This window comes from Mytilus edulis, chromosome 6, assembly GCF_963676685.1.
Source record: "Mytilus edulis chromosome 6, xbMytEdul2.2, whole genome shotgun sequence".
NCBI classification, from domain to species: Eukaryota; Metazoa; Mollusca; class Bivalvia; order Mytilida; family Mytilidae; genus Mytilus; species Mytilus edulis.
Window position 1 is genome coordinate 79,305,999 of NC_092349.1, and position 14,792 is coordinate 79,320,790.

Consider the following 14,792-nt stretch of genomic DNA (forward strand, 5'->3'; position numbering starts at 1 on the left):
ATCTAGAGACTAGATACGAAGAACATAATAGTCAATTGTTATACATATAAAACACGAAGCTTTAAACAACATGGTTATAACTTTACAAATGGCAGTAAGAACTCACTGGTAAAAGCGTAGAATCTATCATAAGTAAGAAATATTTAACACTTCGGAAAAACATACGACATATATTGCATGTGCAGGTGCTTCCTGGATGTTGCAACACTCAGTTTTCACATGAAGTAATTTATTATAGTACATGTCTCCATCAATGTTACAGCTAGTCCCATCATTGAAATCCGGTTTGACTTGTTGCACCTGTCGTGTTGCTGGATCACAAAAATTAAATAAAGGCAACAGTAGTATACCGCTGTTCAAAACTCATAAATCCATGGACAAAAAGCAAAATCGGGGTAACAAAAGTTAGATTACTGACATATTGCATTGTTTGATGCTACAACTAGTCTGAATAAGGTATCATTGGGATAGTATATTCGATAGAAAATAACAATTTCTAAAATATATTCTAAATCCAAAACTAATGACAGTATACGTAGCTATCGTCCCATTGTATCTTCATAACATATGATTTCTTTAGACGTCTCGAAAATCTCATAGTAGCATAGTAAATCAGATTGAAGAATAAAGATAATATTCCAGATATATAATATTCAACAACATACAAGTATGAACAATATTGTTAGCTTAGATTGACAGAATGCTATAAATCGATGATGGAATTTCATTCCGAGCGTGATTTGCTAGTTGAACAAATGGTACATTTTTATCATGTTCATGAGAGTAACTCATGTTTACGTTTAATATGGTGTTTTCATATTTTCAAATGAACATTGAATACCAAAATATTCATCAATTTAATACATAATAAGGTGTTTCGTACATATTCCTATTCCTATGCATATGTTTATCTTATTATCACTATAAAGTGGTTTCTTAACAAAGTTGAAAAATAGAAAACATCTTAGAAAGTTGACAATATTTGATTTGACAATCATCCATAATTGGTGTTTCCTGAAAATTGGAAAAAAAAACTTCCCTTTGCTTTATGCATAGAGTTTGAATCATACATTATTATAGTTAAATGCAGTTATACACTTATCAATGACAGAGAACACTTCAGTATAAAATATGAAACATGTATGCGGATTAATACCGTTTGTGGCGTCAATGTTAAGTTTTGTAAGTGTGATGTGTCTATTATTGGACGGTCCAGGTGTTTGCATCAGAGATCAAATGTCAAAAATGTAAGTGTTTTTTGCATATTATCATATTTGTCAATTTAGTTATTATATTTTCCTGTTACAATAAAAAAAAATTAACATAAGAACATTTGATTATACTTGCTGGTCATTGCATGTACTTATTAGTTTAAAATAAAACAGCGTTCACTGAAAGTCATAATCAAAGAAAATGAAAGAGGACATGAATGTGGATGCCATTGTGAATAGTTTTCCATGGACACATATATTCCGTAGACAGTTAAGATAATCATAATTAATGCACGTAAAAGCAAAACATATAATTGTGTATGCCGTTTAATTGCCAAAACTTCAAACGAGATGTCAAATAGTGTACATTGTTGGATCAGCATGTCAGGATGAAAAAGGGATCTTTTTTGTATAGTAGAAACAATATACTCTGTTATGTTCTTAACATGCTTAAGTTGAACATTGCGTTTTTATGTATATCAACACATAAATTACATAGTATAAGCACAAAGGTGGTATCGATTATTTTAACCATGCCTTTAAAAAACAGATAAAGACTACGATGGTTAACTATTGTTGACGTGTCACTGACTAATTTTAGGACAGATACAGTGCAAAATGAGACCCTTTTCTGCTGTGGTGGATATAAAGAAGTAAATGACACCTGTGTTGGTAAGTATTTAAAACTCACCAATGACCCGCCTTATAATTGTTACTCAAGCAATATATTATCATTGCCATATACGCGGGAGGTTTGGCTAACCATAAAACCAGGTTCAAACCCCCATTTGTCTTAAAATGTCTTGTACCAAGTCGGGAATATTGCAGTTGTTATCAAATAGTTCATATCTATGTATGTTGAGGTTTTTTTTTTGTTGCACTTCAGTGTTTCTGTTGTTTCTTACTTTTACTCTCATAATTGGTGTGTTTCCCTAGGGTTTAGTTTGTAACTCAGATTTATTTGATCTAAATTGATTTATGACTTTTGAACACGAATATATGTATACTACTGTTGCCTTTATTTACCTCAGCTGTATATGGCAAATGGAAACAACAGTTGTATACATTATATTAATTCGCAATTTTGTATCCTCAATGCTCTTTAACTTCTTACTAAACCTTTTTTGATTTGACCATCACTGAAGAGTCGATTGTAGACGAAACGCAACTTTGCTTATCCTGATATTTATGATGAGTTTAATTGATACGTCAAACACGAATTCTGACATTCGTGATGGTCAAATCTGATAAGATGAAAAACAAAGTCAAGTTCACAGTTTAATAGCATTGAAGACTTACACATCCGAAAGGTGTGCAAATATATTGAAACTAAATAGGAGCATTACGTTGTTTGAACAAATGTTACTCATAGAATTAAACGCTATTGATTAAATCAATTAAAATTTTTCATGATTTTCCTGTAATAATATCCTCCTTTTTTTAAATATCTGAAATCCTCGTTAGATTTCAATACAAAATGAAGCATTTGTCTTGTGCTTTAAGGTAAATAAATTGTTTGGTAAAAAAGAAAATTAACGAATATATTAGTCAAGTGAAAACACAGGGACAGTACATGACACATGATAAGAGACACTGTAATAGTATGATAACTCATCGCTAGGACAGACAATGTGCTATTCTCAAATTAATTAACATGTCTTTTTTCTGCAGATTGTCCAGAGTGTTCCTATATGGAATGCCCAGATAATTTGTGTGGTGATACATGTGTAGAGCAGTGCGATTGTTCCAAAAATGCATACTGTGAGAGACTTTATTGCTGTGTTTGCAAACCTGGTTTCTATGGATTTTTATGTAATAAAAGTATGTTTTGTTAATAAATTTGAAAAGATTTTCATCTGCAGAATTATTCAAGTTTATTTTTTTTCGTTCTCATTAGGTTAAAACATACAATAAACAGAAAATCGAAAATAAAAGTATCAAATAATTTTGATGTTGGTTAAGAATATCCTTCTTATACCTTTAAAATAAGTACTTAGTGTTTTTTTTTTAGTTTTAACAATCTTATTATAAGCATTTATATTTGAGTTATGATTATAAAATTAGCCTTAACATTACTTTTACCCCAAGGTATGTACATGAGACTATGAAACTGTGAATTTAAGCAAATATTTAAAACAGCCATTTTATGAATTTATTTTGAATTTAATTTAGCCTGTTTTACTGGGTTTTATGGTCCTGGATGTAGACAAAAGTGCACGTGCAAAACCCAGCAGACATGCGACCCGGTATCAGGTAGCTGTACATCTAACAGTATAGGTGAATACTTATCTGGTTAATTTTAGGAAGCCTGGTTTAGAATGTGTTTTTATGGGTAAAACTGAATGTCATTTTTTTCTAATCTAATCACGTTCTTTTCAACACTACTTGGTGTTTTTTTTATCAATTATTAAATTGGCAACAGAGTATTTTATTAACAAAAACTGTCAAGCTATGTAATTAAATTTAGCGTTTGCTAATATCATAAAAGAATCACAAAACATAAATTGTAGTTAGGTAGCTGACTGTATTTGAAAACTATTGGCCTCGAAATGTTTATTTTATGCTGAAATGTTGTTCATTAATTTTATACACCAAATTGTCTTTAATCAGAGACATTGTTACCTTCTAAAGTAGTATGTTTTTTTAATTTAGCTATCAAAATTACATTTGAAAGAAGACGAAATATTTCATAATAAGTAAAAATGTGATGTTGAATTTAAATTATTACTTTTGCTGAAAACATTTAATTATGTTTTAGAATGTGACATTGGTTATTACGGACAAGGATGTAGAAACAAATGTATTTGTCAGAGCGATCAACAGTGTGATCAAGTCACAGGCAACTGTTCTTCAAATGTGAACCAACCTGGCAAGTCTCTGGTAGATTATGTTGTAATGCATCATTATGTATCAGGCCTCGCCAATAACGCTTGTCCGATTGTCCGGTACCAGAGGGAAAAAAGGTCGGACAAGTAAAAGCTGGATCAAGCTTGTCGGTCGGGACAAGTACAATTATTCTGCAGAAAATAAATTTAATCCAACTTTGATGAACAAAGTAATTTATTATAAACAAAAACAAAAAAACAAATATTAATTTGACATGTTTCTGTATTCTGTTTATTCAAATGCAAAACCTTTTTCTTCAACATGTTTACTTGCAATCGATATTTTTTAACTGGTTCTTTGTCAGGTACTTTTTAACAGGTAAAATGTATACTATTCTCAGAAAACAGTCTTACTGATTGGAATCAATGATGCGCTTTGTAGATAAGGTAACTTTACAGGACAGTTCGTCACCCCGAAAAATTCAGCTCCAATTGTTTAAGAGACAGTTTGGCACCGTAGGAGACATATTTAGTAGACATGATTGATAGACAGTTTGACAAGGCAGGAGACATTTCGGGACAAAGACAAATCAGTACCTCATTTTGCTACCTTATTCTGTTCCTTATAATAAATACCATACCGGTAATTTTTTTCACAAAAATATTTTTTTTTATTTACCATAAAATTCACAAAATCATATTTGATCATATTAAGTAGAAAAAAACATTACTTGCAATATGGTGACCTATAGTTGTTAATATCTGTGTCATTTGGTCTTTTGCAGAGAGTTGTCTCATTGGCAATCAGACCTTATGATGGCTTATCTTCTTTTTATTGATTACATTTGAATAAACTTTTTTTTTAACTTAAAAAAAAAAAAAAACAGAATACAAATCCAATGAGTGTACAGGCCTATCAGATGGTGCCCCATGATTAGAGTCTGATGAGACTAGCATTGATGGAAACTAGAACCTAATTCCTTTGATATGACTAGTTTCGCAGTTGTACTTGACTCATATTTTTGAAAAGTATTTTTAAAAAAATACATCAAATTCTGTTATATTGTTTAAATTCGTTTTGTTCCTTTAATCAACTAAAAATGTAAAAAAGGTTATTTTTAATAGAAAATTTTTGGACAAGTAACAATTTCATTCGGACAAGTAAATTTTGGTATGTGCTTGTCCTACAGGACAAGTTGAAAAAAAGTTATTGTAGAGGCCTGTGTATATGTTCCAGACCATATGAGTATTTGGACCGTACGCGTACGGTCCGGACCGTATACGTATACTCGTACGGTCGGACCGTATGAGTATACGCGTACGGTCCAGCTGACCAGACATGTTTTGAGATCATATGGGTTAAAAACAAATATTTATCAAAATCTTTATTTTTAGTTATACAAATTGTTATTATTATAAATAGATGGATGAAGTGAATAAGCGAACAATTGACATTAAATATTTGTTTAATTGTATATCTGAATCCTATTTTGTTACTCTGGCCCAAGGTGACACTAGTCTTGCTACCAAAAGGAACGTCATATTTTTTTTACATTAACATGTTTTGTTCATGCATGTTCCTTTGCATATGCATTTTTTTTGTAAAGTTCCTAAATATTCTATGACAATTGTCCTCCCACATTATGTTTACTTCCGATAACTTTAATTTCAATGAGCATACTGGGCTGCAATTAATGAATTACTGACATGCTAAATACAGGAGATTAACAAATTAAATAAGCGTGTTTTTTTTTTTAAATAGTTAAAATATTAAGTTTTTATTTCAATTACTATTGAACTTTTTATATTAATTTGAGATATAAGTTATGTTGATCTGTTATATACAAATATTTGTATCTAATAAACTTGACCAACTTCTTAATATTAGTCAGACCGTACGCGTACGGTCCGACCGTATACGTATTTTGAAAAAGTACGCATACGGTCCAGACCGTACGCGTACGGTCCAAATACTCATACGGTCTGGAACATATATTTAAGTAACGTTACATTGAGATAGAACCAAATAATTCATAAAAACTAGGAGAGCTTGAAGAACGAAAAATAACTTAACACAAATAGCAAAAGCCATATTTTTTGTTTGATTTTGAAGGAGTGGGAATTTTTAAAGTTAAAGTATTTAAAAGACAGTTTTTACAAACATATTCGTATTCGACCATAAATCAAGTTTCGATAGCATGGCACTCAATGAAGATTAGTTTATACATGTACAACAACAGCTAAAACATTTGCGATGTTTATAATTTACGGTTTACACTGATTTGAGCTTTCGTTTGCACAACTAAAGTACAACTATCATTTAGATCCGTTTGGAAAATTTGTTGTTAATGTTTTCAAAATGCATCATATTGCTTCAAGTAAACATCATTGTATACAAAGTATATTATAAACACATGCGTGAAACATGTGAAAAGCAAGTGATGTTCAGATCTTTATTGAATTTCGATATGGTGCCGATTCAACATGGTTTGCTTAATAATTAAAATGCAATATGATATGATCCCTGCTAACAAATTATGAAACCGTTAGTTTGATTAAAAGATTATCAATCACTTTCTTTCTAATTGAAAAAGCCTTTTGGAAAAAAATAGGCTATTTGGATCGTTTAATATCAGCTTTATCTGAAATACTTTAATACAATTGCAGGAAACACGTCTCAAAAGACAGAAGGATTCAAATTTATCGTCATTGCTGTAATTTTAATGGCCGTCGTGGTTATAATTTCAGCATGCATATCATTAGTAATACATTTTTCAAGGAATCGTAGAGTGAATTATAAAACAACTGACCCGATTGGTCATTATGGTGAAATGCATCCTATTGATGAAATTAGTCCTGAAGAGTTTCAAACACTCCAAGAGCCGTTATATTCTATGTCATCACATGCTAACAGTCTTATGCATCCCCTACATTCAATAGAGCGCAATGGCAGGAGGATGACAACGAATAGTACTAATGCTTCTGCGAGTTTTAATCCAAAAAGAGGTTGTAAAATCTACAAGTGTATGTCCTTGCCAAACCTTAGCAGCAAGCGCATATCACTCGAACAAGATAACGAGATCAAAAGTTTAAACACAAGAAGTTGTAATCAATTGACACAGCAAACTCTCTATCTCACTGATAGTGATTATCTTAATCCGTATTGTAGTTTACTGAAATCAGCAGTTAGTGGGAGTGATTATCTTAATCCATATACTACACTTCTAACAACAACTGACGAAGGAAATATCTATGAAAATTAAACAAACAAAAACCTATTGTCAGTAAAAATCTACATTTGATAATTGCATTAACAACAATGGATGTCAGCAAATCATGAGTTCGTCAAAAACAATTATTTATATAGTACGGCTGGCTAAAAAAATGTTGTCTTCTATAAAGGATTAAGAAGGGGGAAGTGTTGACTATATTTGTGTGACTGGCAGTTAATAAATGTATTGCCGTCTGTATTATGTTTTTTTTTCCATTCACTGAAGAGTAAATGCTCAACATTTTGCTGGGTTATTAAACATTTTGTATTGTTTTTTCCATTACATTTTGTTTTCGGGAAAGATTTACAATTTGATTATGGATTATTCAGAGAACAGCTTAAATTTTTTGCATCTATCTAAAATAAAGATGAAAAGAAGACATTTCTTGTTTAATAAAACATATTATTGTGTCAGAAGATCAATTACCTTACAGTTATTAAAAAAAAATAGTTTAGCTTCACACGTGTAGCAGGATCTGCTTTCCTCTCTTATGCGCCCAACATTACTCCTTGTTTTTTGGTAATATTCTTATGCTTAGTCCTTGGATTTTGTATGCCGTTGATTGACGTTTGGTGGTTTTAAGTATTTTACCCTGGCATTGTCTGTTTGTTTTGGACTTTTTATTATACCTTAAGCATCTGTCTTCTCTTTTTAATGTTTTCTTTGAGATAAATGAGAGAACAAACTCTTCCAATTATAGATACTCAAATGTGATAAAACAAAATTGATTGAAGAGGATGTTATTTCACATTAATGATTAATGGTAGAAGCAAAACCTATAAATTCAATGACAAACTAAAATGTATCAATTGTTCCAAATTAAATATGTCTACATTCAATCATAACTACAAGGACGTGATAAGAATTTATGATTTGTACAAATGAAAGATGGCCTTTTCCAGAAAACACTAAATCACCTTCAGATTTTGATGGGGTTCGTGTTGTGCAGATTTTAGTTTTCTATTTATTTTTAATGTTATGAACTGTAGTCTGTTTGCTAATTTGTGCGATGTCATTGTAAGCTTGTTCAAGATTTATGAGTTTTGACGTCCCTTTGGTGTCTTTCACTTTCCATTTCGTATATGTATCTAAACATACCTCGTTTTATCAAACGAAGCAAAACAAAACCGAAAAAAAACCCGGAGGCAAATAGAAAGCATTCCAAACACAATCGCATACAAAAGGTGGCAGAAGTTTACAAAGTACGGTCTTCAACACGGAGTCTTAGCTGTAGGGTTGTATTTTGTAGTACAGTTGTGGACATGTCATATTGATTAAGTGCATTCCAATGAACGCATTTTACCTCGTTGACATGGGAACGATTGATCTTTATCGTATATATGAAGGATATTCTATTAGCACTTCAATGCAACGGAAATCATACTTTACATTTGAATGATTGTTTCCTGTGAATAGAAAATATAAATTTCCTTGTTTAAAAGTGTGTATGTCATTCTACGTCAATTAATATTTTTTATTTGTTTTAGAATTTATAAACATGGTTAAGTTCATAGCAACAGTATTAAGAACATTTGATTTGGAATGATAAGTTGTGTGGTAGTCTCTGTTTTACTTTTTACAAATGCAGTATGTGGTTTAGCGGATGGTCCCGGTGTTTGCAATTATCAGGAAATGGTCAAAACGTAAGTTTAAATAATTTTCAATCTTCCGACAAAACAAAACGTATGAAACTGGTTACGAGTATCAAACACGTTTTATTTTAGGAAATGTTTTCACAATTCTCCTCCCCTCCATGACCATCGAAATGAAAACCACATATTTGAATAATTGGTTAAACTTATAAAGAAAAATAATCAAACATAATATTAAAATAAAATTGAAATCATTTTATAACTGAAATTAGATAGAACCCATAAAAGTGCAACTTATTAAAAAAGGAAAACATATCAAAACACTACGAAGAATTTTTTTTTCTTGAATAACCATTTCCGTTGTTGGGTGTAGTCTACATGTAAACTAGTATCATTTCATGATCAGATACTTCTTTTTCAAATTTTAAACAATATATTTTAGTCGATTGATAATATTAAAAGTATTTTGGACAATATTATGATGACCGAAATACCAATACCAGAAAAGAAAATATTATTTTTTGCATATTATTGGGAACGTCAGTACTACCGATTCTTACAATGTTAAAGTTTGTGTCTCTTTATCTAAAAACTGAAGTTTTTGAGCACATGATTTTCAAGTTTCTCAATCATTTAGTTTTGTGAGACTGTTTGTTTGTTTTTTGAACATGCTATCGTCTAGCTGTCTTCGACTAATAGTTTAGAGCTTAACTTTTTTCGAAGACACTTGTTATTGTATTCTTCAAACATGTTTTGTTATTCTCTTTTAAAGTTATACACAATACAACACAAATCAACAATGCATGATAATGAATTGTAAAAAAAAGTAAATCACAAAAAAGTGAACTCCGAGGGAAAATCCCTAATCAAATGGCAAAATGAAAACCTCGATCACATCAAACGAATGGATAACAACTGTCATACTCCTGATTTGGTATAGGCAATTTCTTTTGTACGAAATTGTAGATTAAACATGGGTTTAAAGCTAGCTAAACCTGTCACTTGTATGATAAAGAAATTATTAAACAATTGAGAAAGTATTTGTGATGCTATGATGTCATTTTAAATTGATTCATGAACTGACCAAACTTGCTGATTTTATACACAATATTTTCCCCATCTATGCACATAGTAACTAAACTTTGTTTGATAAAGAGCTTTTTATATTATCTTCAAATAAAAAAAACAAGTTTCCTTGTTGCTGTACGCTTTACAAATCAAGGAAAACACAGATGAACCACATTGTGTAATTTTGTGCTGCAATGGTGACTCATAAATATATCTGGTCCGGTCCTAACCTAAGTACATGTACATATTAGGTTTCCTTTAAATGTTTGCCATGTTTTGGATAGAATATTTGCCTTATATTGCCTGTTCTCTTTTGCAAAATGGAAATTTTTAAAGTATATTACGAAATTGAACAGTCACAGTTCCTAAGTATATAATGTTATAAAGAAGAACTTGGCAATACTGACCGAAACTTACTTCTTTTAAAAACTTACTGATTACAGTGAAGGAGAAAAACAACTCGTGAAAAGGTTTTGTTGTGAAGGCTATAAAAAAGAAAACGGCGTGTGTGTCGGTAAGTAATAGCTTAGTGTTCTCTGGTGGAGATTTGTCTAATTGAGATTCATACCACACCTTCTTGTTATTTCATAAACAATTTATCGTCTAAAAGCTGGGTATGTCGAAAGTGCTTTTACATGTTCTTGTGTAGGTTCGTGCATTCAGAATAGAATAAACAAATGTACTGCACTAACATTAAAAATTCCGTGCGTCCGAAGAGCTTTTATGTATTTATCTTCACAATGAACGCCCTAACCTTTATATAATTAATTATCTTACCTCCTATACATTTCTAAGAGTATGATTGGTTAAGAGAAATCTCGTGGAGACCGTGTATATTCCATATTAGGTTAGTAGTGGAGTTGTGTCCCTGTATACAAATATCTCGGCGGTGAGAAAAAAATCTTAAAGGTTTTAACAGACTAATTTAAAGCTAACAAGTTGTTCATCTTTTATATAAGCTTTGGGTTTCAAATAGTGTGGCCACCAGCATCACTGAAGAGACATATATTGTCGAAATTCGCATCTGGTGCAGGAAAATTGGTACCGTTAATGATATTGTTATTTTTGGCATTCTTATGGAAGTTGGTTAAAAAAACTAAGAGAATTGAAGACTTAATCACTTTAATTAATAGGTCACTCGTCTAAATATCACATGTTAATCAGTCGGTAAGATAAATTCGTTAAATAGTGTGCTAGTGATGTAACTAATAGTACTTAAGTATTAGAAGAGCTTTTTATTAAAAAAATGTGTGATTATTTATGTTTGTGACACCTGTTCCATCGCTATTTCCCCAATAAAATCTGAATTGACTGTATTACTATCTTACTTTATAGACTGTCCAGACTGTACTGCAATGGTATGTCCTGAGAATTATTGTGGTGATACTTGTATAGAGATGTGCGATTGTCCTAAACACGCATACTGTGATAACCTTTATTGCTGCATTTGTAGGCCTGGCTTACGTGGAGTTTTCTGTAATGAAAGTAAGATTTGAACTTCATATTTAATGATAGAAAGTATTTCTGAAATACATTACGAACAGGACACAAAACTGTACACTGAACTGAATTGGATAATTAAACATTTTATGCAGATGAAGCAAAGCAAATTACATATAAGAGTTAGAATAATGAATCAGACAGTATTTAGGCATAACGTATATCAGTTAGCCCCAGTTATACATTACACATACTAAAGTCAATAATTATAGTTGTTATTGCTATTTCTTGAGCAGACAAAAAACTAAACTGCCTTTAAAGTATATATCGCTTCAATTGGTCTGGCAACACTAGGTTGTGGTTCTATCCACATTTGACCTGTTTGAGATAATATAGATAAACCTTCAGTAAACAGTTACTATGGTGGACATACGTAGACATAAAAAAGGGAATAACCATGCGACAGTCCACATTGCAATTGAACCTATTGCAATTGTTATATAGCTTGATTACTAGTAGTTGAAACCTTATTTTATGAAATATAATTTCCTTGAAGCACTCTCCTTTCGATAAATGACATATTCATAACAATGTAAATCTAGTTGATGTTTGAATCATATTACACTAATATATAATTAAACAAACAATTTTGTTTAGCATGTATACATGGATATTATGGACCAGGATGTAAACACAAATGCACGTGTCAAACTCAGGAGAAATGTGACTCAGTCACAGGAAACTGTACCTCAAATACCTCAACGATATGTTCACCTGGTAAGTTAAAGGTATACAATGTACTACTACTGAAAGGTTAATTAATTTGTTGATCTAAATGTATGATGTGGACCAATGTCTGGTCGGAATAAGAACGTTAAGCCTGATATGTCATTTCTGAGGTTAAATGACGCTGCTTGATTGTTTTCTGAGAATAAATCTATTGCTAGATAATAATGCTGCCCCTGCCAAACATAGTTTGCTATTTAACTTGTTCTAACCCTAAATAAGAATGACACAATTGTTAAATAGATTTAAGCATATAGCAATGAATCATCTACATATTTATTTGTTGTTTATATGTTTTTCCTTTTTAAGAATCGCATTACATGTCTTCCTATATCGGACATAAACAACTGCTTTTGATTTTATTTCCTAAAGTTTATTCAAAAAATATGTTGCTTAATTCCTAGACTGTAATGTTTGATTTATAAACTTTTGGCAGTATTTTTTTTTTTTTTTTGTCCAGTTGTTTAATAGCGTTGGATGTTATCCGTTTGAATGGACAACCCCTATTTGAATAAGCTGAGGAGTTCGGTAGTTTTGTTGTACATTTTTTTTCTTAAAAACTTTACACAAGTTTGTTTTTTAGACACAGCTTCTAACAACAGTTTGAATAGCTGCAGTTTGTTACATGATGACATGAGTGAGACATCAGGCAAGTTTTAAGCAGAATATTTTCGGTATTGGCTATAAAAGTTTGTCTTTCTTCAAATGAAGTATTCGAACTGCTTTTTATTATTTTAAAAACTACTTTTTGATATTTGATGTGTTCTTTGGAAATGTTGAAAATGGAATAGTATCCATCAAATCACCTTGGTTACAGGTTACCTTGACTTCATTGTTGGAGTTCATGTTCTCAGCGTGATGGAAAGACATCAAAGGCTTTTAGTAGTCATAATAACGTGAACTAGAATATGCTGAAGCACCTATTGATAGTCCTTGATACTGATGTTAAACTTCGAATAAATAAAAACTCTGAATATGTTCTATATATTTATCTACATATATGTACTTCTGTTTTATAAAAGGATACTTTCATGACTGAAGGAAAGCATACAATTCGACCCAATTAAGGTTTACACATGGATGTATACATGACCTAATTAAAATGATGATTTCAATAATTTTTCCATTATTGCGAAATATTCTATGTAACATATATTATATTGCCTACTCTTTTACAGGTGGAATGCACGTTGGGTATATAGTATTTATCGTGGCGGTGTCAGTTGGAACTTTTGTATTTACATTTCTATCTATATATGCTAAAATTCTTCAGAAGATAAAAGTTCGGCGCAGGAAGAGAAATGACTCGTCTATGAAGAAATCAACTATATAACACGCAAAAACAAGATACATGATGCCATAAGATACTATTTTTATGACTTGAAATATGACTTTTTTCTTATTTGTAATAATATTTTTCATCAGGAATACTTCCATTATTACTGAACTAGTAGCATACATATTTGTTTAGTGACCAGCTGAAGGACGCCTCCGGGTGCGGGAGTTTCTCGATGCATTGAAGATCCATTCATGACCTTCAACTGTTGTCTGCTCTATGGTCGGGTTGTTGTCTCTTTGGCACATTCCCCATTTCCATTCTCCATTTTATTCCAATTAAAATTATAGCGAGTGCGAGAAAAAGACTATCTATGGTGCACAATGTAAAGAGTCTACTGTAAAGCCAACTTGATTACGCATATTTTACAATTGCATATGTAACAAACCGAGAGAAAAGAATATTATTTTTGATTAGTAATCATTGTTTACTATTATTATTCAATATTGAGAACAAAACGTCTTGGCGGATGAATTATCAACGAATTAACAACTTGTCTATGTAAGATCTCACGTGTGTCTTGATCAATTCACTTTTAAGTATACATATATATATACACACCGTAGAACCTACTTGTTGTAGTGAAATGCAATGTGCCTTTTAACCACAAAACAATATTGATTGATTTAATGACGTTTGCATTAGTCCAATGGCAAAGATATTTACTATACAAAGAGAGATTAGCAAGTCGTTCATGAATATTTTTCAAAAAATCCCTTTAGGTTGCAGACTGTTCCGTAGGCCTCCATGCAAAACAGCTGATCTTTGAAAATAAAAAAAATAAAAAGCGCTACATAGAAAAATATGTTCATGTTCATATCATGTATGTGCTTATGTGAAATTGTGATTTAATCGAGAAAAAAAAGTGAATCATGCCACGAAGAATAAAAAGTTACGTAAACCTGAAGTCAAAACATTTTTTTCTACTTTCTCTTTGCTGTTTTTACTAGGCTGCACCACTTCCAATAAACATGATATCCTTCCACTTTCCTGGATTGATATCCCCAAAAAGATGCAAGATTGTTTTTTTTATTCTATATACAATGGATCTGTTTCAATTCAGCATAAACCTAAAATCAAACAGTAAAAAAATGAGTCCAGAAAAAAACATGCCTCGGAAACTGGAGTTGTAATACAAGACTGGTACCTTTGGATGCATTAGTTGAATTATGAATAAATCAACGACATTTAGTGTCTTCCTTTCTTTTATTTTGGTGCAACGAACGTACGTATGTACATATGTAACTATTCAACAAATAGAT

The 14,792-nt window shown here is 31.3% G+C and overlaps 2 protein-coding genes across 2 annotated transcripts; both read left to right on the plus strand.

Annotated features, from left to right (window-relative positions):
• The first annotated feature begins 1,115 nt into the window (after positions 1-1,115).
• LOC139528551 (protein draper-like) lies at positions 1,116-7,685 on the plus strand. Its single transcript, XM_071324584.1, has 6 exons — positions 1,116-1,247; positions 1,813-1,883; positions 2,883-3,032; positions 3,384-3,488; positions 3,970-4,080; positions 6,704-7,685. The coding sequence occupies exons 1-6, from the start codon at positions 1,132-1,134 to the stop codon at positions 7,297-7,299; spliced, it is 1,149 nt and encodes a 382-aa protein (XP_071180685.1). The 5' UTR covers positions 1,116-1,131; the 3' UTR covers positions 7,300-7,685.
• Positions 7,686-8,742: 1,057 nt separating this feature from the next.
• On the plus strand, positions 8,743-14,437 carry LOC139528552 (N-acetylglucosamine-1-phosphodiester alpha-N-acetylglucosaminidase-like). The gene is made up of 6 exons (XM_071324585.1): positions 8,743-8,951; positions 10,412-10,482; positions 11,304-11,453; positions 12,066-12,185; positions 12,778-12,843; positions 13,373-14,437. Exons 1-6 carry the CDS (start codon positions 8,851-8,853, stop codon positions 13,525-13,527), a joined length of 663 nt encoding a protein of 220 aa, XP_071180686.1. The 5' UTR covers positions 8,743-8,850; the 3' UTR covers positions 13,528-14,437.
• The last annotated feature ends 355 nt before the right edge of the window (positions 14,438-14,792 follow it).